We start from the raw sequence: 25,160 nt of genomic DNA, 5'->3' as shown, positions 1-25,160 counted from the left end.
CAATCTGGGTGGCAACTTTCAAGGATCTGTGTACATGGACACAGAGATCTCTCTGCTCATCTACACTAGCAAAAATCTTACCATTAGCCCAGTACTTTGCATTCTGGTTACACCGTCCAAAGTGAATCACCTCACACTTGTCCACATTAAACTCCATTTGCCATTTCTCAGCCCAGCTCTGCAGCTTATTTATGTCTCTCTGTAACCTACAACATCCTTCGTCATTATCCACAACTCCACCGACCTGACCCACTCTTTACTAACCCACTCTTCTACGCCCTCATCCAGGTCGTTTATAAAAATGATGAACAGCAGTGGACCCAACTCCAATCCTTACGGTACACCACTAGTAACTGGATTCCAGAATGAACATTTCCCATCAACCACCACCCTCTGTCTTCTTTCAGCAAGCCAATTACTGATCCAAACTGCTAAATCTCTCACAATCCCATTCCTCCGCATTTTGTACAATAGCCTACTGTGGGGAACCTTATCGAATGCCTTGCTGCAATCCATATACACCACATCAACCGGTTTACTCTCATCTACCTGTTTGGTCACCTTCTCAAAGAACTCAATAAGGTTTGTGAGGCATGACCTACCCTTCACGAAACCATGCTGACTATCCCTAATCAAGTTATTCTTTTCTAGATGATTATAAATCCTAGCTCTTCTAATCTTTTCCAACACTTTACCAACAACTGAAGTAAGGCTCACTGGTCTATAATTACCAGAGTTGTCTCTACTTCCCTTCTTGAACAGGGGAACCACATTTGCTATCCTCCAGTCTTCTGGCACAATTCCTGTAGACAATGATGATTTAAAGATCAATGCCAAAGGCTCGGCAATCTCCTCCCTGGCTTCCCAGAGGATCCTAGGATAAATCCCATCCAGCCCAGGGGACTTAACTATTTTCACACTCTGCAGGATCTCTAATACCTCTTCCTTGTGAACCTCAATCCCACCTAGTCTCGTAGCCTGTATCTCAGTATTCTCCTCAACAACATTGTCGTTTTCTAGAGTGAATAGAGTGAATACTGTTGAAAAAGAGTGATGGGAAGAAAGCGGGAAAATGGGGTTGAGAAACTTATCAGTCATGATTGAATGACAAAGCAGACTCAATGGACAGAATGGCCTAATTTCTGCTCCTATATCTTCTGGTCTTATGGTGCTTGATTGATAAATTGGTTTATTGTCACATGTATTGAAGTAAAGTGAAAAGTTTTGTTTATCACAGTATGCAAGGATGTACAGGTCATAGGTGTAAAAATTACTTAGAGGCATACAGGTTACATCGCACAGAGTGTGCACTATGAGAAATCAATGTTCGCAAGTTCAGCATTATTTGAGGCAAGACAGTCCATTCATTAGTCTAATAATGGCTAGGAAGAAGCTGTTCTTGAACCTGCTGGTGCATCATGTGTTCAAGCTTCTGTATCTTCTGCCTGATGGAAGAGGTTGTAAGAGATAATTATCAGGCTGCAATGGGTCCTTGATGTTGGCAGCTTTTCCACATCAACAAGCTACGCAGATGGCTTCCATGGATTGACAACTAGCTTCCATGATGGTCTGGGCTGTTTTCTGATGGTTTAGTTTCTTCCATTTCTGTCTCACATTAACTCTGAACGGGGAAGAGTGTACAAAGACAACTCTTCCTGCATTTGAAATAGCCATGATTTCAAGGAGCAAGCTGATAAAATCAAGATTACTTGGTCATGTTTAAACAGACCCATACCCACTCACTGTGCTTTTCCCAAAGTCAAAGAAAATGTCACTAAATAGACAAATCGTGTGGACTTTTCCATGTTATGAAGCACTTTGGATGTTGTCAAATAGAATCAATAAATGAAGAATATTCAAAAAGCAAATGGATTTGTATGTTGACAGTGGATGGAATCAGTCCTGAGACTTCCATCTGAGATCTTGTTGGAGAAGGCCAGAATTTCCCTTCTGCCTCCCGTTTACCAATACTTCCTCATCCTTACTTTTACTTTTTGCTTCAATTATTGCTTTCTTCAGAAAATCAAACTATGCTCTTCTCGAGTAAATGTGCAATGGTCCGGTAGCTTACCAGTGCCATGACAGCATTGTTTGCTGTGGGGTGCTAGCGGCAGAATACTGCTGAATCACTGCCAACACCTATAGACACAGAAGACAAGCAAATATTGGAAAGGCTTGAGTAACGTGCTTCTTGTAAAAAAAAAACTGGTGGAACATAGTGAATGGAAAAATCCCCTTGAGTATATGAAAGATCAAATAAGCATCACTAATGGATATTGGCATGCAACAGCAGACAACATCTTGCCAAATGTTGATTACATATTTGCAAGGTCGTTTCTTGAAGTGTTAGTTAATGGTATCAAATTGAATGGGCTGCCTTCAGTACCTCATTTATTATTGGTTTACTTTTCCACAATCAAAACAATTTGTTCTTCCACAATCAAAAATATGTATTGCTGAGTTAACGTGGATAAGAGGAGACTGGATAGCCCCAACGCCAGTCTATGACCAGTTCAACTTCCTCTACCCAGTCCAACAAACATTTGCTTACCAGAAAAGTATCAATTCTCTCCAAGTTCACCAGGAATTATACCTTGTCTGCTCTACTCCACCCTTTACTAGTTGTGAATCCAAAAGCATGTATTTCTCGTTTGCTGTTAACTTCATTGCAAAGATGCAACTTCATTTGGTGACTTGTTGCCAGGAATCATGCTACACCATTAATCATTATTAACTCACTTCCCAACTTTCTTCCCACTATCAGCAAACTTTCATTTCATTTCCCTAATAATTTAATGCCTTGTTTCCTGCTTCTGAGAGTTTTGCCACATTCTGTCCCTTGAATAAACATCCAAATTGTTAGATAAGTAAGTAATAACATAACAAAGTTTCAAAGAAACCAAAGCATGAGTCATACATTCCCACACAACACCATCTGACAGTTAGTAAGGCCAGGTATACAAAATGAGAAGTGAATGCCTATGGCTGTCTCAGGGTGATTTTGCCAAATCTAGCTGAATGCTTAGTTAATTGATTTCAACAAACTTCTCTACCAAGAGTGGTAAACCGCTACCTTCCTTATTAAGACCAACAAATGTATCTTTACGATTTCACATCAGATGTACACCAACACACAGAGTTCCATTAAAGCAATCTGGAGCCAAAATACTGATCTATTTTTCCTCTTTGATGGTAATGGATATCTAACATTTTTAAGTAATATTTTATCATTTGAGGTGTATTGATCCTCCATCATGTTGCTTAATGGTTAGTTTTTCCATCAAGTGATTCCTTAAAGTTGTCTATTATCTGTACTAATGTTGGATATGATCCAAATTATATTTGTTCAATTATATTTGTTATATGAGAAATGTTATAACATGTAAGAAGATCTCTTGTTATTCTTTAAAGCATTATTATAGAAATTAATTTTATGAAGTTTCTTTTTAGGTATTATTTGTTAAGTTTCTCGATTTTAAAAATAATTTTAAATAGCTTTTCCCCCAGTGAGCTGATTAACGTTTCCAACTCGAGAGCTCAGGAACTTTCTGCCGATTTATCCAATGGATGTTCAACTGTTATAATATGTCCAAACATGAGTTGCAGTGATTAACTACTGGGTGCTTTATAGCTCAAAGCCTCATAATCCAATCATGATAAATTATAAAATTAAGTTCAATAAATCTTGTGAGCTAGTTTCAGAAAATGACTGCAAGTTGATGCTTTGGGTTTTTCTTTGAGGCTATTTGTTCATTTCCTCAATATCTGCAATCATGCTTATTATTATTTCTTGATTTGGAGATGCTCGTGTTGGACTTGGGTGTACAAAGTTAAAAATCGCACAACACCAGGTTATAGTCCAACAGGTTTAATTGAAAGCACTAGCATTCAGAGCGCTGCTCCTTCATCAGGTGGCTGTGGAGTACACGATTTTAAGACACAGAATTTATAGCAAAAGTTTACAGTGTGATGTAATTGAAATTATAACATTGAAAAATACCTTAATTGTTTGTTAAGTCTCTCATCTGTTAGAGTGACCATGTTAGTTTCTCTTCTTTCACATGTAAATTGCAAAACTTTTTTTTTTTAAAATTACATTCTCAAGTGAACTTTAGCAATTAGTGTCAGCCAGATAATGTATGTGAGAGAGAGTGTATGTGTGAGTGTAAAGGGGTCTAGGTCTGTGAGAGGGTGCATGTGGGAGGGTGTGTGTCTGTAGGAGTGTGTGTGTATAAGAGTGCCTGTGTGTGTGTGTATATACGATTGCCCCTGTGTGTGTGTAGGAGTGCCTGTGCACGCATGCGTGTGTGTATATATATGTGCGTGTACATACGAGTGCCTGTGTGTGCGTGTACATATGATTGCCTGTGTGTGTGTGTGTGTGTGTGTAGGAGTGTCTGTGCGCACACGTATGCTTGTGTATGTGTAGGAGTGCCTGTGCGCGTGTGTATGTGTCTGTCTGTGAAGGAGTGAGTATGAAAGTGTGCATGTGAGTGTGAATGCCTGTGTGAGAGTGTGTGTTTGTGTGCAACAATCGCCAAACAGGGATGTTCCTTCCAAGTTGTGGTACGCTTCCGCGGTCAGGGACGTTCAGCTTCGGATTTTCAGGTGACCATCCTCCAAGGCAGACTTCAGGATATGCAACAACTCAGTGGCTGAGCAGAGGCTGATAGCTAAGTTCGGTACCCATAAAAATGGCCTCAACCGGGACCTTGGGTTCATGTCACATTACAGGTGACCCCATTGCACTGTAAACACACACAGAAACTCCTACACACACACACACACACACACACACAAGTTTGTGGGGTGAATTTGTACTTGCACAGTTACATTGCACTTTGCTCAATAACTGCATGAATCCATGTAAGATTCTGTTAATTCATTTCTTTAGATTAGAGTTAGTCTAAACATTATGGCACAGACAGCACACAGAAGTGCTAATATCCAATAAATTATCTGAGCTGACACTAATTGCTAAAGTTCACTTGGAAATGTAACTTTTTAAAAAATGTTTTGTGATTTACATATGAAAGAAGAGAAACTAACATGGTCATTCTAACAGATGAGAGACTTAACAAACAATTAAGGTATTTTTCAATGTATAATTTCAGTTATATCACACTTTAAACTTTTGCTATAAATTCTGTATCTTACAATCGTGTACCCCACAACCACCTGATGAAGGAGCAGCACTCCGAAAGCTAGTGCTTCCAATTAAACCTGTTGGGCTATTATTTCATGCTATTTTAAATTTATTATTTTAATCTAATACTATTCTTAAATCATTTAATTAGATTAGATTAGATTAGATTACAGTGTGGAAACAGGCCCTTCGGCCCAACAAGTCCACACCGACCCGCCGAAGCGAAACTCACCGATACCCCTACATTTACCCCTTATCTAACACTACGGGCAATTTATTATGGCCAATTCACCTGACCCTGCACATCTTTGGACTGTGGGAGGAAACCGGAGCACCCGGAGGAAACCCACGCAGACACGGGGAGAACGTGCAAACTCCACACAGTCAGTCGCCTGAGGCGGGAATTGAACCCGGGTCTCTGGCACTGTGAGGCAGCAGTGCTAACCACTGTGCCACCGTGCCGCCCACAATTTCAGTTATATCACACTTTAAACTTACATACACATACACACATACTTAATAAGCCATGGATGGATCTTCCTTGCAAAGTTTTTGTTTCTCAATGGATGTATTATTGTTGAATATTCTGAATGATTTATTTAAATGCTTTAATTGCAGTAACTTTTAGTACATCTATCCAAATTACTTTAGCCATCTGCCTACTCCGACTTACATCATTTGCTTTGTTTCAATTTCACACTTTGATTGGGTTAGGATATGGCAATTTTGAATTTACTAACAAATTATATTATATTATGTTAATTATTCATTCATAGGATCTGGGCGTTACATGCTCAGCTAACGTGTAAACCAACCCTAATTATCCAGAGGACATTTAAGAGATAATTACTTTGTTGTGGGTCTGGACTGAACTGTGGGCTAGACTAGGTAGGGACTGTTTTGACACATTTTCTTGTCTGAAGGGTATTAGTGACTCAAGTGGATTTTTCCAACAATCAACAAAGGTTACATGGTTGCCATTAGATTAGCTTTTTATTCCAGATTTTGTTTATGATTGAATCCAGGTGGGATATGAACCACATATCCTCAGGACATGAGCCTAGAGTTCTGGATTAGATGTCCAGTGACATTACCACAATGATACTACCTCCCCTATCCCAGTCGATCTTTTACTAATAGATTATAAATTAATCTTGCCTCACTGCACAAGACTTCATGTCAAATAGTTTTATCTGTGGTATGTTCCACAATGTGTTGTTATAGGAAATTGTTAGGAAAGTCTTTCATCTTCCAGATTACCCTTGCTGTCTTTCACTGAGTTTTGTGAAGTGTACGGTTTCCCACAATTATTCCATTTCCTTTGTTACAATAACAATTTTTACTGTTAAGTTGTCTTTCCAAGAAGATAATTACTGTTGGGCATCTCCAATGTTTTCTGACCCTTGGTATTCCCCATCCCGACCTTGCTGATTCTATTTACTGATCTTCTGGAACAGGAACGTTTTGCACTAATGTATTTCTCTAATTAATAACTAACTGAGCTGCGCTCTCTCCTTTAATCAGTCTGTCTTTTCAAAATGTGGTGTACTCTGGAATATTTGCTTCCCAATCTTGGTCATATTTTAACTCAGTCTCTGCAATAGCAAATCGATCAAAACCATTGATTTTTATTTGGGCTCTAGGTTATCTTATTTCAAAGGTGACTAGTTGACAAAAAGGGGTGAGAGATTGAATATAAGAGCCAGGAACATAAGAACAGATTGCACAAGCTCTTACAAACACATAAAAAGAGAACAGCTAATCATGATCCCTTGGAAGCAAAGAGACAAGGCATTGAGCATGGTGGCTCAGTGGTTAGCACTGCTGCCTCACAGCACCAGGGACCTGGGTTCAATTCCAACTTCAGGTTGGAATGTGTGGAGTTTGCACAATCTGCCCGTGTCTGCGTGGTTTTCTTCCAGGTGCTCTGGTTTCCTCCCACAAAGATGTGCAGGTTATGTGAGTTGGACATGCTAAATTTCCCATAGTGTTCAGGGATGTGTAGGTTAGGGTGCATAAGTCAGGGGTAAATATAGGATAATGGGGTGGGGGAATAGATCTGGGTGGGTTACTCTTCAGAGTGTCAGTGTGGACTTGTTAGGCAAAAGGGCCTGTTTCCATACTGTAAGGATTCTATTCTATTATTCCAGGGAATCAGGAAATGAAAGAGAAGGAAGTATGGGAAAGCTAAGGAACCTATGACAGGCAGTCAGCATCACTGAGAGGAGCAGGTCAGGTCAGGACCCTGTGACAAGGTATAAGAGAGACATTCAGTGCCATAAAATTGGCATGAGAAAGAGAGATTGAGCCAGGTGGAGCAGTAGCTAAGCCCAACAGGAACTCTTCCACTACTCAAAAAAGGCTGACAAAAATGACCGTCAGTGTAAATAGCGGGTAAGTTATTTTTCTCCACTTTAAAGTTGCATTAGGGAAGCTAGGAGTTCTAGCTTTTTCAAAAACTAATAATTCTCCACATAGCTGAAACTTAGCAAAATAATTAAAGGTACAAAAGAAAAGCTTAGTCCTAGGTATTGCACAGGCTGCAGTATGAGGGAAGTGTTAGATGCTCCTGGCTATCAGGATGACCTCATCTGCAGAAAGTGTCAAAAGTTTCACCAGCTTGAGCACTGGACTTTGGTACTCCAGTATTGACAAGGTGAGCGGCACGGAGGCACAGTGGCTAGCACTGCTGCCTCACAGCGCCAGAGACCCGGGTTCAATTCCCGCCTTGGGCGACTGACTGTGTGGAGCTTGCACATTCTCCCCGTGTCTGCGTGGGTTTCCTCCGGGTGCTCCGGTTTCCTCCAACAGTCCAAAGATGTGCAGGTCAGGTGAATTGGCCATGCTAAATTGCCCGTAGTGTTAGGAAAGGGGTAAATGTAAGGGTATGGGTGGATTACGCTTCGGCGGGTCGGTGTGGACTTGTTGGGCTGAAGAGTCTGTTTCCACACTGTAATGTAATGTAATGTAAAAATATATAACTGTGCATCCACAAGGCTCAGAGATACAAGAGTAGTATGTTTTTGACAAGGTCACTCCATGGCTTAAGGAAGCATAGTCAGAGAAGGAGGGGATGTTCACTAGTCAGGTTAGAAGAAAGTCAGGCTGGCAGTCAGGAAATCCGTAAAGTACTTTTCAAGAATAGATGGTCAATGTTGAAAAATTATGAGAGTGAGAATTCCTGTGGTGAGTGCAACAAGAGCACAGCTGCCAAGGAGCGAGAGCAATAGTGATAAAAGATGCAGTAGTGAGAGGTAGAAACAGAGATTTTGCAGCTGCAGATAGAACTCCAGGATGGTGTGTTGCTTCCTTCAGACAGGGTCAAGGAGGTCACTGGCTGCTGGGCATTCACAAGGGGGAGGGCAAACAGTCAGAGATCATGGTTCACACAGGCAGCAATGACATAGGTCGAAAAAGGGTTAAGGTTCTGCAACAAGAATTTAAGGAGCTAGGGAGCAGATTGAAAAGCAGTGCCTCAAATATTGCAATGTCTAGATTGTTCCTGGTGTCTGTTATGGACCAGACCAAATCTTCACAAAATATATTAAGAAGAACGTCTAGACCCTAATTACTTCTTATTTTAAGGCAAGTGTAAGGCAAAATGTTCAAAATGCAATTCGACTGGTAGGGTTAATCAACTTTAAGCAAGGCATACTTTATTTTTACACTACAATTAAAATACATACAAAATAAAAATTAAATTAAAGAACTGGCTTAACTGTAATGCTATCAACATGTTCAACAAAGTAATATATATTAACAACTACTAATTAACTTTTCCAATAGAGTGACATATCATAAACACATAAACACACACAAAAGCAAATTCAGTAAATTAGATTTTCTCACATGCAATTCTAGCAGCAGGAAGAGAACCCTAGCTTTTAGCCTTAACAGAGAGAGGTATAAAATCTTCCACATGCAGTTTCAAGTCCTCAAAAGTTGCAGAAAGCTAAAACTAAAAGTCCTGGTTCTGTGGGAGCTTGACCCTACCCATTCAAGCTGCTTCATTTTTCCAATTTTTTTTATAAATCAAAGGATTACAAGTTGTTTACTTTATGGGCTTTGAACAGACTGCGCAGTACCTCGGTCTCACCTTCCTTCATACAAAAAAAAGGATAAAATAAATCTCTTAAAGCCGTAGTGTTGTCACATGTCACATACGAGAGAATGTAGGAATAGTTAGGTAGAGCAGATGAATACATGGCTGTATATTTGGAGCAGGACAGAGGGCTTTAGATTCCTGAATCATTAGATTCATTCCTGGAGAAGTGGGACCTGTACAAGTTTGACAGTGCACCTGAACTGGAACAGGAGCAACATCCTTGCAGGAAGGTTTGCTAGTACAGTTGATGCAGGGAAAAATAATTTGGCAGGGAGTAGGATATAGAGAGGGCTACAGTAGGGGATGATGCAAAGGCAAAGACAGAGGAAAAGCCAAGTCAGTATAGAAGGCAGAATGTATATAGTCAAGTTAATGCACAAGAGAAAAATTACTACAGCATAGTTAAGGTAAGAGACAGAAGGTTTAAAAGGGTTTTGAGGAAAGAGCTTTTTTCGGCCAGGCAGTGTTGAGCATCTGGAACTCGTTGCCTGAAAAGTTGCTAGAGATCTGAACCCTCGCAACATTTAAGAAATGTTTAAATGAATACTTGAAATGGTACAAGGCCTTGGAAAGACCACACCTGGGGTATCCCGCCATACCTCAGGAGTTCAAAGAGTCCATTGTTGAATATATTTACACTGAGATATACAGCTTTTAGGTCTCTTGATGAATCAAGAGATACAGGGAAGGGGAAGGAAAGTGGATTTAAAGATAATGATAGTCCATGATTGTATTGAATGGCACAGCAGGCTTAAGCAAGCACATCTTCCTATTTTTTACATGTTCTGACTTCAGTCACTCACCAAATGGCTTTCCCTTAATTCTCTCGGGATATTGAGCGATTGATAAATACAAATTAATAATTAAGTAGAACTGGAAGCTCATCAGGGATAAATTGATTAGGTACACCAGTGCCTTACCCCTGCAGAATGCCTTACCGTTAATTCAGAAATGAGTGGAGAAAAAAGAGCTTGTACTATAAAACAGGGAACTAATATTAGTTGTATTTTACAACAAAATTATTAACTTCTGTAAAAAACTATTTAATAATGCACAAGAGCCAAAACTGCACTGGATATCAAACTGACTGCTAATGTGTATCTTTCACTGAGAAATACAACTCGGTTATTATCTTACATTCTGTTTCAATATAGTCCACAAAAGCAATATATAAAACATATTTGAGTGTTAAATATTTTGTATTGTATTCAAACCTTCCAACAATCATAGGCTTCTGTTAGTTGCAAATCGCTTTGGACCCTGTAACATTTGATGGGTTAATTGCTTTTATTGACTGCCTTACTTTGACAAAAATGCTTTGATTGCAGAAGAGCTGATGCATTCCCATGTTACCCACTGGTGGTCGCCAAATGGAGAACAACTGGCATTTCTGATGATAAATGACACTTTGGTACCAAATATGGCAATCCCACGGTTTACTGGTAATCTGTACCCAAAAGGAAAACAGTACCCTTATCCTAAGGTAAGGAACAGAAATTTGAATCCTAAAACAAAACCTATTGAGCAATAAATAAATGTGTAAAGTTGTTGCCATATCTAGCATGAACAATTTAGTTCAGTGGGATCTAATTACACTGAGTTATTGTCTTCAATAAGTAAATTTTATTAGTTGTTATTTTTGGAGAAATACAAAAAAAAGCTTGTCTTCATATTTTGAATTATTCTATGAACAATTGTACTAAAGAAACGGAAATAGACTGAGTATGCATTGAAATGTACTTTGCCTTTTGAGTCTGTTTACACAAATGTAAGTAATCGGCACCTAGCAGAGACACCAAATTTCTGTGGGTTTGACAAGCGGGTAAAATGAGGTAGGTCAGAGACTCTTCAAATATTCTCTCAGCAAGCTACCTCTGAGATAATGTAAATATTCCCGTCAGGCCTTTGCAAAAAATATACTTTATAGGGCACAAATGGTAAATTACACACTGTTATAGGGAATCTGTCTCTTACATTGTTGAAGTCAGTTCTGTACTTCATGATATAGATGCATGTATGAATAGCAACAACCTGCTCATTTTGATACAAGAAGAAAACTGGACAGTGACAGAAGATCAATTTTCACTTCCCTGTTTATGTAGCATACCCAATGAGTCTGCTTAAAACTGTCTTAACGCATCAAATCTTGTTTTGTAAGAAAAACCACCATAAATCATCCAGTCAGAAATTAAGCACTTTTTTTAACAGAAAAATGCCATTGCTGGAAATCTGCAAATGCCCAATAGGACAGGTAGCACCTGTGGAGAAAATAAAAACAAGTTAACATTTCAGTCATTCTTCAAAATAGCAAAATAGCAAAGTTTCAAGTAAGTGCAGAGGCTGGAAAGAAAAAAACATAAGGGAAGGGAGATAATAGAGTGGCGGGCAAGAGACATTATGTGGCTAAAGGAATGATGATGCAAGGCAAAAGATAATAGTTTGGAGATAAGGCAAGGAGCAAAAAATGGGCCTAATGGAACTGCAAGTTAGAAATGCAGAACATTGTTGTTCAAGAAAAGAAAATAATTTCAAATTTTTGAACTCAGCATTGAATATAAACTGCTGAAAAATTCTTGATTGAAAGATGAAGTGCTGTTGCTTGAGCTTAAAGTGAGCTTTATTATCAGAGAGTAGGCTACTGAGGATAGGGGAGGTCAGAATTGGAACAGCGTAGAGAATTAACATAAGCAACAGATCCAGAATACGTTTGCAGACTAACAGAAGTTTTCCACCAAATAGGCAAAATGCTTGGTCTCCTTGGAAAAGCAAATACAGCATATAAATTGAATGTGGTGCAAGTAAATTCCTGTTTCTTGTGAATGGAGTGTTTGGGGCCTTGGATAATAAGAAGGAAATAAGTAAAAATGTAAGTGGTTGTATACCCTACATTTACATTGGAAGGTCCAATGAGAGGAGGAGTGGGCATTGGGGCAGGGTGATTCAGAGGAAACAATCTTTTTGGAATGCTGAAAGGAAAATGGAAGGGAGAATCTCTTTCAAAATTACTTAATACTGGAGATGAAGAAAATGGCAAAGGATAATCCATTGATTATGAAGTCTAATGATATAGAAGGTGAGGACAAGGAGAAGCCCATTATGGTTCTGAGAGGTAAAGGAAGGGGTGGAGTAGAAGTGCAAGTTTAGAATGGACATGGTTGAGAATCTTGTGAACCACAGTGTTTCTGAAATCCTTAACTGAGGAAAAAGGAAATCACAGGTAAGCTGGCATTGTCAGACTTGTTACGATACATATACCAGGAGAATGAATTGAAACCATTAAGAGGTGGAGTGAGATGAATTGTAGCCTAGGTGTCTTTAAGAGTTTAGAGTGATTATTTGCTGATAGCCTATCCCCATATGTAGAGATAGAGAAGGGGAGAAAGGAAGGGGGAGAGTCAGAGCTGAACCATCTGAAGGCATAATTGGGAGGAACATTAAAACAAAAGTTGATGAACTATTTAAGTTCAGCACAAGACCAAGAAATGGTACAAAGGCCATAAAAAGTATACTAGGAAAAGGGGTAAGGGTCTAGATCTGGAATAAAGAAGATTTCCCTGCTCCTCAGATGCTGCCTGAACTGCTGTGCTCTTCCAACACCACTAATCCAGAATAAAGAATGGTTTGAATAGTCCACAAGGAGGGAATCATAATTAGGATCCATATGATTTCCAAAAAGCAACTTTTTTTTTGTGGACAGTTCTTCCAGTGTGTTTAACTTGTAATGCATATTAAATATAAAATCTGATGGCTCCAAAATTATTACAAAATATGTGTATAACGATGGATTTTAGACAAATATGTTTAGGAACCAAAGAGAGAGAAGCTTATACTAGACTGGGTGTTGTGAAATGAGAAATAATTCATGAACAATCTTATTGTATTGGATCCTTTGGAGAAGGGTGACCACAAATGATTAAACTGTTCATTAGGATAGAGTAAAGTTGTTGAATCCAAAACTTGGTCCTGAATCTAAATAAAAGAAATTGTGAGACTGAGGCACAAGTTGGCAATAATGGATAGGGAACTTTACTTAAAAAAAGTTGACAATGTAATATTTAACTGTAGTGTAGTGTTGACAGTGTAATATTGTGTAATATTTAAAGAACATACACAAGTATTAATTCCTGTCTGGTGCAAAAATAAAACAGGCAAGTTGGCTCAATAATAGCTTACAAAACCAATCAGGGATAGCATTAGATACAAAGAGCTGCCATATCAAATTACCATGAAAAGCAACAAGTCTGTGGACTGGGAACAATTTAGAATTCAGCAAAAGAGGACAAAAAGCTTGATCAAGATGGGCAAATCTTGCAAAGAACATAGAAAACTGTTTGTAAAAGCTTATATATCAGTGAGGAGAAAAAGAACTGAAGACAAATGTAGGTCCCTTATTGCCAGAAATGGGGGAATTTATAATGGGGAACATAAAAAATGATTGAACAATTGAACACATATTTTAGTCCTGTCATCACAACAGAGGACACAAATAAATTCCCAGGAATTTTAGGAGATCAAGAATCTAGTCAGAAAAGAGAATAGAATTAAATCAAAATGGATGAAAATATTGTGATAGCAAAATTAATGGGGTTAACAGCTCAGAGATCCCCAGGGCCTGATAATCTGCACTCTGGAGTACGAAAAGGAAGTGTCCCTTGAAATATCAGTGGCACTGATGGTCATCTTCCAAAACTTTGCAGACCCTGGAACAGTTCCAACATTTTGGAGTGTGGCAAATGTAAACCCTCTATTTAAAAAAGAAGTTGGAGAAGAAACAGAGAATTAAGACCAGTTAGCCTAACTTCAGTAGTGGGGAAAATGCTAGAGGCAAAAGACATTTTTACAGAACACTTGAAAAACATTAACAGGATTGGACAAAGCCAGTATGGGAAATTGAAATAATTGAGAATGTAACTAGTAGAATAAATAAGAGAGAACAAATCTTTTTGGATATTTTTATATTTTTGGATTTTCAAAAGGCTTTTGATATAGTCCCATATGAGAGGCCAGTGGGCAAACTAAAACACATGGGATTGAGTTAACATATTGGCATTGATTAAAAATTGGTTGACAGACAGGAAACAGAGAATAGGAATAGGTCAGTCTTTTTTCCAGATGGCAGGTAGTGACTCGTGGTGTACTGCAGGGATTAGTGCTTTGGTCACAGCTATTCACTAAATGACCTGAATGAGGGAACTGAATGCAATGCCTCTGAGTTTGTTGATGCTAGAAAACTAGGTGGGATTATGAGGTGTGAGAAGGTTGTGAGGAGACTTTAGGGTAATCTTGAAAAATGTATGAGCAAACACATAACAGATGCAATATAACTTAGATAAATGTGAAGCTGTATACTACAGCGTGAAAAACAGTATTATTTAAATGGTGATATATCGGGAAATGTGCATGTACAAATGGTGCCCTTGTATACCAGTCAATAAAATTCACCAGGCAGGTGTAGCAAGTGATTATGCAGGTGAATGATATATTGTCTGTCCTTGCAAGAGAATTTAAGTTCAGAATTATGGGTATCTTAGTACAGGTAGGTACATAACGTAGAGGGAGTGCAACAGAGGTTCACTTGGGTTTAGCAGGACTATCATATAAGGAGAGATTGGTTTGACTGGACCTATATTCACTCAGGTATAGAAGGATAAGCGGGAATATGTTTGAAATACATAAAATTTAATTGAGGCTAAACAGAGTTGATGCAAGGAGGAGGTTTCCCAGGGTCACAGTCTCAGGAGGTGGAGAGGGCCATTTAGGACTCAGATGAGGAAAGATTTATTTAATTGGAGGATCATTAACTGTGGAATTTGCTATCACAGAGGGCTGTGGAAACCAGGTCACTGATTATATTCAAGAAACCTTTTGTTTTTTTTTAGATATTAAAGGTATGAAAGAGTCTGAAGCGAATGCAGGAATATGACATTGAGATAAACAATCAGCTGTGATCATATTGAAAGGAAAAAAACAGGCTCAAAGGGTCAAGTGGCCTATTTTTTCTCCTAGTTTCTATGTAAAGAGCCCAGCTATTAGAATATACTGTGTTTTGGATTTTCCTGCATCATCTTGTTTCCTGTTGCCATTGAGAAAGCTCCTGCAGCAGTCATATAATAAGCAGTCTGCATTCTGAAAGGTTGTTGGCCTGCATCAAATTCTCTCAAAGATGGTTTTATATTATTAAAGTGCAGTTAATGTCTGATGCGCTTATTTCCCTGAAAGTCTGTGTACATGAAACTACAAATAATGAAACCACTCAGTTCAACTGCTTATTCTTCCCTGTAATTCAATGGTTTCCCTATAATACCACTTAACCATCTGTTTATAGCTGAAAAACTACCAAACACTCAGAGTGACGTTTTACCTGACATTAGTCTAAATATTGCCTTTTGTAGAATAATCTAAATCACCTTGACCTGTGTCATGGTTTCACTTAAAATAATGCTGCAGATGAATATTTTTTATTCTCCATAACATTTTACATACAACTATCAAGTCCTACCCTTTCTTGTTCTTGTAAAAGCAGACAGTCCCAGTTTATCAAATTTTCCCTTATAACTCAATTATTTAATAGCGGGAAACCTTTATTTTATTCATTCATGGGATGAGGGCATTGCCAACTAGGCCAGCATTTATTGTCCATCCCAGAAAGCAATTGAGAGTCAACCACATTGCAGTGGATCTGGAGTCACATGTAATCCAGATCAGGTAAGGATGGCAGTTTCCTTCTCTAAAGGGCATGAGTGCATCAGACGGGTTTTCTCCAACAATCGTCAATGCATTCACGGTCATCATTAGACATTTAATTCCAGATCTTTATTGAATTCAAATTTCACCTCCTGCCATGACAAGATTCAAACCCGAGACCGGAGAGCATCCCCTGGGCCTCTGGATTAACAGTCCACGATGTCTTTGCCTCGCCTTATTCTCAAGACTTTCAGCACTTGGATGTTTTCAATGTATTTAATAACCAGGAGCGAACAAAAAGGAGAAATTCCACCTGGCTGTAATCAGGTGCAGCAACATAGGCTTAGCAATTAGGTGGCCCATGTTTTGTTGCTATTGGCAAGGTACATTACAATATTCAAATAAGTCTCCAACATCCTTTTATATTATTAAAGTGCAGCCTTTAAAGATAGCTGAAGGCTGCAAAAAAGCCTGCAGTTATTGTTTCTTTCACTAACAATAATCATAGGATCCCTGCAGTGTGGAAAGAGGCAGTTTGGCCCATCAGGTCTGTTCTGACCCTCTGAAGAGCATCCCTCCCAGATCCAGACACCCGCATTATCCCCATAAGGAAGGCAAAAGCAGTACTCCATTTTAAGAATATGACAAGTGACTAACCCTCCCCCAATCACCACCTCAACTCTCCCACCCATGAATGTGGGAATACCTCAAACAAAAAGCTGGATCATATACTTGAAATATCTTAACAGGCAACAACTACCAAATTAGAACTTTGGTTGCATGGATTATGTTCGGATGTGAATTAGTGAATTGAGGCACCAATAATTAAGATATTGCCTGACCAGAGTGCTTGGTTGGACAGCTTCATTGTATATTCCACCACACCGGATCATAGAATCCCTACAGTGCAGAAAGAGGCCATTCAGCCCATCAAGTCTTAATCTCTGTAGAGCAATCCACCCAGACCCCTACCCTATCCCTGTAACCCCACATTTCACATGGCTAATTCACTTAGTCTGCACACTTCTGGACACTACAGACAATTTAGCGTGGCCAATCCACCTAACCTGCACATCTTTTTGGACTGTGGGAGGAAACCGGAGCACACGACAGAAACCCATGCAGACATGGGGAGAATCTCCACAGAGGCAGTCACCCAAGGCTGGATATACACGCATTAATAGTAGTAACTACAGAACTACAAACATGTTGGTCCATAAATATGTTTTAGATTGATTCTTTCACTAACATGAGAACAAATATCAAAGTTTATTTATTAAGGAAACAGGTCTTCACATTATCTTGCCAAGCATAAGACACTTGAATTAAAAGCATAAAAGGGAGAATGATAAGGGATGGAAATGTGTTGCTGGAAAAGCGCAGCAGGTCAGGCAGCATCCAGGGAATAGGAAAGTCGACATTTCGGGCATAAGCCCTTCTTCAGGAAGCCCAAACGTCGACTCTCCTATTCCCTGGATGCTGCCTGACTTGCTGCGCTTTTCCAGCAACACATTTCCAGCTCTGATCTCCAGCATCTGCAGACCTCACTTTCTCCAGAATGATAAGGGACACAGGTTTCTTCAGCCATTACTGGAATTAGATGACCCCTAATCAAATTAAAATAAAAATGAGGGAAAAATTCAAGAACATCACCCATCTTTCTAGAAAAATAACATGGTACCCATGACATGAGAAGGAGACAATGACGTTCAGGATCTAATATTGTTAATCACCAAACAATTACATTTGAAACTCTTTTCAGTTATGTAAGCCAATAAAATCTGTATGCATACAGTGTATTTAATGTGAAAATGTCCTGAGAGACACTTCATTGATAGAACATTAAAGTCACACAGTAAGCCAGTAAAGAAAAGATTAACTGAGGTAAATAAGAAGTAGAACATCATACGTCATTTGACATGGTTTTAAAGACAGAGAGGTTGAGTGTTTTGGGATGAGGTTCTAGGGGTAGAAACCAGGTGCTGATAACATTGCTACCTATCAGAAGATAAAGGGATGTGGAGGAGAAGAGAAACAAAGATGACTTTACTGGCTGCTTCATCATGTGTGATAAATGGACAAATGTAGCTGTTCAGTGGAGATCCAAGTGCTGTCCATATTGTACAGTGCATTGACCACTTGGTTGATGCAGCTCGGCAGCAAATAACTAATTTTGCATTAGCTTAACATTTAAGGGAGATTGAACATCAACTGCTACTGGCAGTACTAATTCTGATTCAGATTGTGTGCATGTGCTCTCACAGCAAATATCCTATCTCTGCAACTATCTCCATGCGTATCTAGTGGCTGCCTTCGTCATTACAAGGTAAGTGTGCCAAAGCTTGGAGATGTAATTGTTACATGATGGTGGATATGGGCAGGTCAGCGCATGTGCCAGGTGATTCCCCCAGCATAAAATTGGTTCAACTTATGGCAACCCAAGCATAAAAACCCATGGTCATGCACCTTTAAAGCAAGTCTATAATTATTGAAACATTACCTCAAATCAAAATTATCAGCTCCCTTCACTACATGAAAGAGCTTAGCTATTCCTTAATGTTTTCCAATTTTCCAACCAAAACTCAAAGTTCAGTGCATTCAGTGTCTCACAATGCACCAGGGGAATGATTGAAAGAAAATTGAACAAATGAAGCACATACTCAGCAATATGTTAAAGAAAGAAATGTAAATTTCAGTTTGTATCAGCAGTGCAAATGGGACTATCTCCTGCACTTAAAAATAGTCACTGTCTCTTTAATGAAGTTGAGCCTCAATTTTCCACATTGTCAGTTTTTTTTCTCCTGATTCTTGGGTGCTCAGTGTTGTGCTACTTTCACAGCTGATGTGCAACATACCTTTAAGGGACATGCATCCGATGTCATCACTATATCATGTCATGCGACAAAATGTCATGGAGTTCTTTTCTCCTGCAGTGTAAGATGCTGAGGGAATGGTATGGCAGATTGCTTAATTTGGTCTGGATGCACAAGTGGCATGTGATTGTCATATATCTATGTAGGTACCAGTGCTTTTCAAAAGTTATTTGTATTCTTGACACTACTCATCCTTCCTTTATGGGAGTCAATGTTACTTACAGCAGTAAGTGGCAAATGATCAGTACACAACACCACAATACTCCATCGTGGTATATCAACTCATGTTAACAATGGAGCAGTAAGAGCTAGTAAATGCTTATAAAATGTCTTCATTGATGTTCAGTCAGCCCTGGATCTTATAGTATTGAGACAACCAATCACATTAAGTTTACATGAATACAGATCTCCAGCTTAAATAGCTAACAGTTAGAGATCAACTTCCTCCTATCAACCAACTAGGTCATACCCACCACCTCTATTCACCTATCAGTACCTCACCACTCTGCCCCACTCCCCACCCATAACCCTTCTCCCCACTCTTTATCTGCAGCTCCCTGTACCTCCACCTTCATTATTGAAGGGTTATATCTGAAACATTGACTTCTCCACCTCCTAATGCTCTGTTCTTCTATCCTCCTGCTTGTCTACTTTAAATAGCCAGCAGGCAGACTTTTCCTATACTTTAAATTCAAGACTTCAAATTCATTTAATTAAAGTCCACTTGCTTTTTCTTAAGTCAATGCTTATGAACTTCAGAATATTGATTGTGCCAATCTTCATGACTCTACAATTTATCATGTTATAAGCCCTCTGTTGCCATTACTAAAATAAGAAGAAAGTAAGCTTTACCCTGCTTCCTAATGTAAAACTAAAATCCACAGCTATAAAGCTTCTTACAGGCTTAAAACAACATTGAAAGTTAAATGATACTATAAAATTTACTTACAGAACTGTCCTGTTCAAAAAGCAACTCTTTAATCACAAGAACATAGTTTTACAAACTAGAACAGCTTACCAATGTGCAGTGGTCAGATGCTTCCACTGTTTTGATTTCTGCCATTTGGCTCCAAAGCTGATGTAACATTATCACTCCTTATGTGGTGTGAACTCCCGCAAATGGTTAAAATCAGCTACTTAAAATCTTCATCTTTTAATGATACAGACCGACATTCAGAATTGCTTTCTTAATGAGTTCCATAACTAGGAATAAAAAGTAAAACAGAACCAAATGAATGAAAAGTAAAGTGACAGAACAGCAAACCAAGTAAAAGGAAGAAAAAAGAATAAGCGATGTACCCTTTTTCAATAAAATGAAAATCTCAGACCTTCAACAAGAAATGAAAGGTAAGCGTTTGATTACAGATAGGACTGTGACTGACACCTTCACTGAACCACAACTATTTAGGTAACATAGGTAGCTTCACTATGCAGATAAAGCTATAAATGATCCCAAGAAGAGATCTCTTAACATATGACTTGCTAACAGCAAGGAGGGGCTTCACTGAATATATACATCTGGTCTACCTAAGGAGAATAAAAAAAGATCCAGAGAAGAAATGAAGAGTACTTGAGGACCAGCTCTAGGTGCAAATCAACTTCTGGGTTCACAGACTCCAAATCAAGTCATACAGACAGAAACCCAAACAATTTAATAACAACTGTGTGGCCAGATATTGCTGCAAAGGGCATGAATGTGATTTTTCTGAAGAAGATCTGATGGAGAAGCTAAGTCAAGTTAGTAATTGACTCTGCTCCAATCAATACTTTCCAGAAAGATTTTCTGTGAAAGGAAAATCATCATAACATTGATGTCTTGCTGGAAGATGAGCATCAGCATGAAGCAGGTCAGCCATCAGTTACATGCTTTGGATCAAGCCACACTATTGTTATGGAACTGATCATGAATCATGCTGCGAGACCAATGTACACATTCAGCTTGGATGTCTGAAACCTTCCATCTGGTAGACACTGAATAATACACAAAAATTTAGTACCTTTATACCAATAAGCTGTCCCACTACTGTATACTATCCCACTATCCAAATTCCAAACTCACTTTATGCAAATGTAGAAACTGATATCCATTCCAGGTCACAGGTTGATGTGATTAACATTTCCTTCTCCAAAACAGGATACAATTATTGTTATTCTTATCTAGATGTTGTTGTTTTCACCATTCACTTTCAGTGTCTGTCACCTTCTTCTCTCTAAATCTTTCCTAGCTCCAAGGCTTCTGTAGAATGCTTTTGTTACTCCAGTAACCCCAGTTTCTTCCCACAGTCTGAAGATATGCAGGTTAGGTGGACTGACCATGCTAAATTGTCCCTAAAGTCCAGGGACGTGCAGGCTGAGTGGATGAGCCATGGGAAATACAGTGTAGCAGGGATAGAGTAAGGAGGGGTAAGTCTAGGTGGAATGCTGTTCGGAGGGTCAGTGTGACTTGATGAGCCAAATGGCCTGCTTTGACATTTCAGGGATTCAGTGATTATATGTATAAAAATGTATACCTGTCTTGGATTATTTTCTTTAGAAAATAGGAGATCTTGTGTTATTGCAGATGTGTAATATACCTTTAAGGGACATGCTCATGACGTCGTCACCATATCATGGCATGTGACCTAATGGTATAAAGCTCATAGTCTCTATATTACTCAGCTCTCACCTTTTGCAGGAGAAAGTGAGGGCTGCAGATGCTGGAGATCAGAGCTGGAAATGTGTTGCTGGAAAAGCGCAGCAGGTCAGGAAACATCCAAGGAGCAGGAGAAGAAGGGCTTATGCCCGAAACTTCTATTCTCCTGCTCCTTGGATGCTGCCTGACCTGCTGCGCTTTTCCAGCAACACATTTTCAACTCTCACCTTTTGCAGCATGGCATGCTGAGGGAAGCGGGCTGCAGTACATCCAAATGACATCGCTTGAGTCCAAACATGCAAGTGCCTTTAAAATAAAAAAGCAACTGGAAATCTGAGACAAAAACAGAACTTCCTGGAAAAATTCAACAGGTCCTACAATGTATATAGAGAGAAATTTCTGTCTTAAGCCTAGTGCAGTGCTCCAGCAAGGCTCAGTGCCAACTGAAAGAGCATTGCATTTTCTGCTTGGCCACCCTGAAGTCTTCAGGACTCAATATTGAGTTCAATAATTTTAGAATCTGAACACTTTCTTCCATGCCCTTTACCAACCCCACACCCCAGGCCTTTTCATAACATGAGTTGCTTTCAGCATAGCCAATGTCTTTTCACCAACTTACGGTGCCCTAAGCACACTATTATCCATTTCTTAGACTCCCTAAATATCATTCTCTCTCTCCCAAGGTTCCATCCCCACCTATTCTCTCACCTCTTTCCCCCCACTGTTCCCCCACCCCACCCCACTACCACTCCTTGTTTTCAGAATAAATACCAGCTTGTCCGAGCTACCATCTGTTCTGAAGAAATGTCAGTCGACTTCAAACGTTAACTCTGCTTTTTTTCTCGACACATACTGCTAGACCTATTGAGTTTCTCCAGCAATTTCTGTTTTTGATGCAAGTGCCTGTGATATGTGGAGGCTAGGAGGTTCTGGATTCTTCAGTACCATGTTGCCAATGATCTCTTTATTTTTCTCGGTGCACAGACCTCCGAGGTTCTTGTGCAGACTTCTGAGTTCAGTGCACAACATTGACATCTGTAACTAGAATCTTGAAGCAGTTTCCTGGCTGCACGGGTTAGAGGGAGTATTGCATGTGACCTATATCTCAGCCTGTTGTTATGGGAGCTAACTTAAGTATTACAGTATGATAGTGACATATCAGCTATATCACGCCATATTACAAAGAAATTAGAACAAAGAAAATTTATAGCCCAGGAATAGTCTCTTCGGCCCTCCAAACCTGTGCCGATCCAAATCCACTGTCTAAACCTGTCATCCAATTCCTAAGCATTAGTATCCCCCTGCTCCCCACATACTCATGCATCTGTCCAAATGCACCTTAAATGAATCCACTGTGTCTGCCTCTACTACTTCTGTTGGCAACGCATTCCAGGCATCTTCCACTCTCTGTATAAAATACTTTCCTTTAAACGTTTCTCCTGTCACCTTGAACGTATGACTTCTTGTTATTGAATCCCTTACCCTTGGAAAAAGCTTGTCTCTATCCACCCTGTCTATACTCTTCATGATTTTGTAGACCGCAATCAGGTCCCCCCCAATCTCCTTTTTCCTAATGAAAACAATCCTAATTTACTCAACATCTATTCATAGCTAGCACCTTCCATACCAGGCAACATCCTTGTAAATCTTCTCTGCACTCTCTCCAAAGCATTCACATCCTTTTGGTAATGTGGCGACCAGAACTATACACAGTATTTTAAATGCAGCTGAACTAAAGTCTTATACAATTTTAACATGACCTGCCACCTCTTATACTCAATACAAATGAAGGCAAGCATACCATATTCCTTCTTGGCCTCTATATCCAACTGTGCAGCGACCTTAAGGGTACAATGGACCTGAACTCCCCGATCTCTCTGCTCATCAACTTTTCCCAAGGTTCTTCCATTTAGTATATAATTTGCTCTTGAATTAGACTCCCAAAATGAATCACCTCATGTTTGTCTGGATTGAAATCCATCTGCCACTTTTCCTCCTAACTCTCCAGTCTATCTATATTCTCCTGTATTTTTTGACAGTCCCCTATGCTTTCTGCTACTCCACCAATCTTTGTGTCATCTGCAATCTTACTGATCAGACCACCAATACCCTCTTCTAGATTTATGTATGTCACAAACAACAGTGGCCCCAGCACTGATCCCTGTGGAACACCATTGGTCACCTTTCTCCATTTCGAGAAACTCCCTTCAACTATTACTCTCTGTCTCCTGTTGCTCAACCAGTTCTTTATCCACCTAGCTAGAACATCCTGCACACCATGCAATTTCACTTTCTCCATTAGTTTACCATGGGAACCTTATCAAACGCTTTACTAAAGTCCATGTGTATGATATCTACAGCCTCTCCTTCATCTATCAACTTGGTCACTTCCTCAAAGAACTCTATTTAAAGTCGGTAATGCACCATGTCCTCTGCACAAAATCATGCTGCCTATCATTGATAAGCCCATTCTCTTCCAAATATAAATAGATCCTATTCCTCAGTACCTTCCCCATTACATCATGTGATATATGAATTCACTCAATGTAATGCTGCATTCTCACCCATGACAACGTAAGAAATGATATTCAACTTTTGGCTGTCTATCTCCCACCAGAAAGGGCAGGAGTGATGGCAGTCTTTCTGTCAGGGGACCTGACCATCCATTTGCTTATCTGTCTCAGTATTCAGACAGGTTTTTTTATGTGGATATCCAACACTTCTGCTCAAAAACAGACAAGAAGCTATAAATAAGATATGTGCATTGGGGTCTACTCCTGTAGACACCCCAAATGCACACTTTCAAGAAGGAAGATAATCCATGTGCATGGTTTGTCAGTTTTATTGCTCCTAAATGGTGGTCATTAAATTAATTACTGGAGGATTCTTCAAAAAGACAGAAATTTTGGACAGGGTGGGCCAATTTCTTTATATCTGGAAAAAGCAACATCTTTGAAATATTAACTTAAGTGCAGTTAATATTTTTAATGAAAATCCAATTTTTTGTGCAACTATTAATTCTTCGCAATGTGCATTCCCTTTTGTTGTATGCCTTTTCAAAACCCAGTATTTCATAGGTGGATTGAGTGTGTGAATCAGCTGGACTGCTCCAGAGCCTTTTTGCAATAATGATGGCTCTTGTCTCAGAGTAACTGAGTCCCTTGAGATACCTAATGCACGCTGCATTTCTTGTGTCAAGAATTTGCCAAAAAAAATGACTACCAAGAAGGTAATTGTGAAATGTACTTCGGCTTGAATATACTGATCAGATGGTCATTGAAGTTAAAGTATGCAGATTGTACTGTGATTTACTGCACTGGTAAATTTATAAATTAATGCAATACTTATGAATACAAGGTGGATGCTTTTATTAAAGCATAGTTTGTACATTGACAAACAGATCATGCAGGTTTGGCAAAAAGAATTAAACACCATGAATCTTAAATACTGGAAAACAATTTTAATTGTAAACTATACTCAATGTGCCATCTAGTGGTAATTTTCAATGATTGTGTAGTAGCTGGGAAGGAGCTATTTCATAGCGCAATATCAATCTGTCAGTAATATCTGGAAGCTAGTCATTCAAAATTGCAAGGTATCTTTGAAATTAGTGCACTCTTCAGTCCATTTCAATGTCATAACGTTGTGTTCACCAATTTTGTAACCTACTCATTAACAATTCCGTTTTTTATCTATTATTGATATAATTATCCAATACAT

At 39.1% G+C, this 25,160-nt stretch overlaps 1 protein-coding gene across 2 annotated transcripts in view; it reads left to right on the top strand.

The window, feature by feature from the left end:
• dpp10 (dipeptidyl-peptidase 10 (non-functional)) overlaps window positions 1-25,160 on the top strand; it is a 1,734,026-nt gene that overhangs the window by 1,531,977 nt on the left and 176,889 nt on the right. For both annotated transcript variants that reach the window (XM_087989191.1, XM_087989192.1), the window contains exon 9: window positions 10,580-10,734. In XM_087989191.1, the coding sequence (XP_087845317.1) occupies window positions 10,580-10,734 (155 nt within the window). The remainder of the gene's footprint in view (window positions 1-10,579; window positions 10,735-25,160) is intronic.

Source organism: Chiloscyllium plagiosum, unplaced genomic scaffold (assembly GCF_037043375.1).
Source record: "Chiloscyllium plagiosum isolate Xiang-an unplaced genomic scaffold, Cpla_swu_hap1 HiC_scaffold_7, whole genome shotgun sequence".
Lineage (NCBI taxonomy): Eukaryota > Metazoa > Chordata > Chondrichthyes > Orectolobiformes > Hemiscylliidae > Chiloscyllium > Chiloscyllium plagiosum.
The sequence above is the reverse complement of the archived record's forward strand: the minus strand, read 5'-3'. Positions and strand labels throughout refer to the sequence as shown.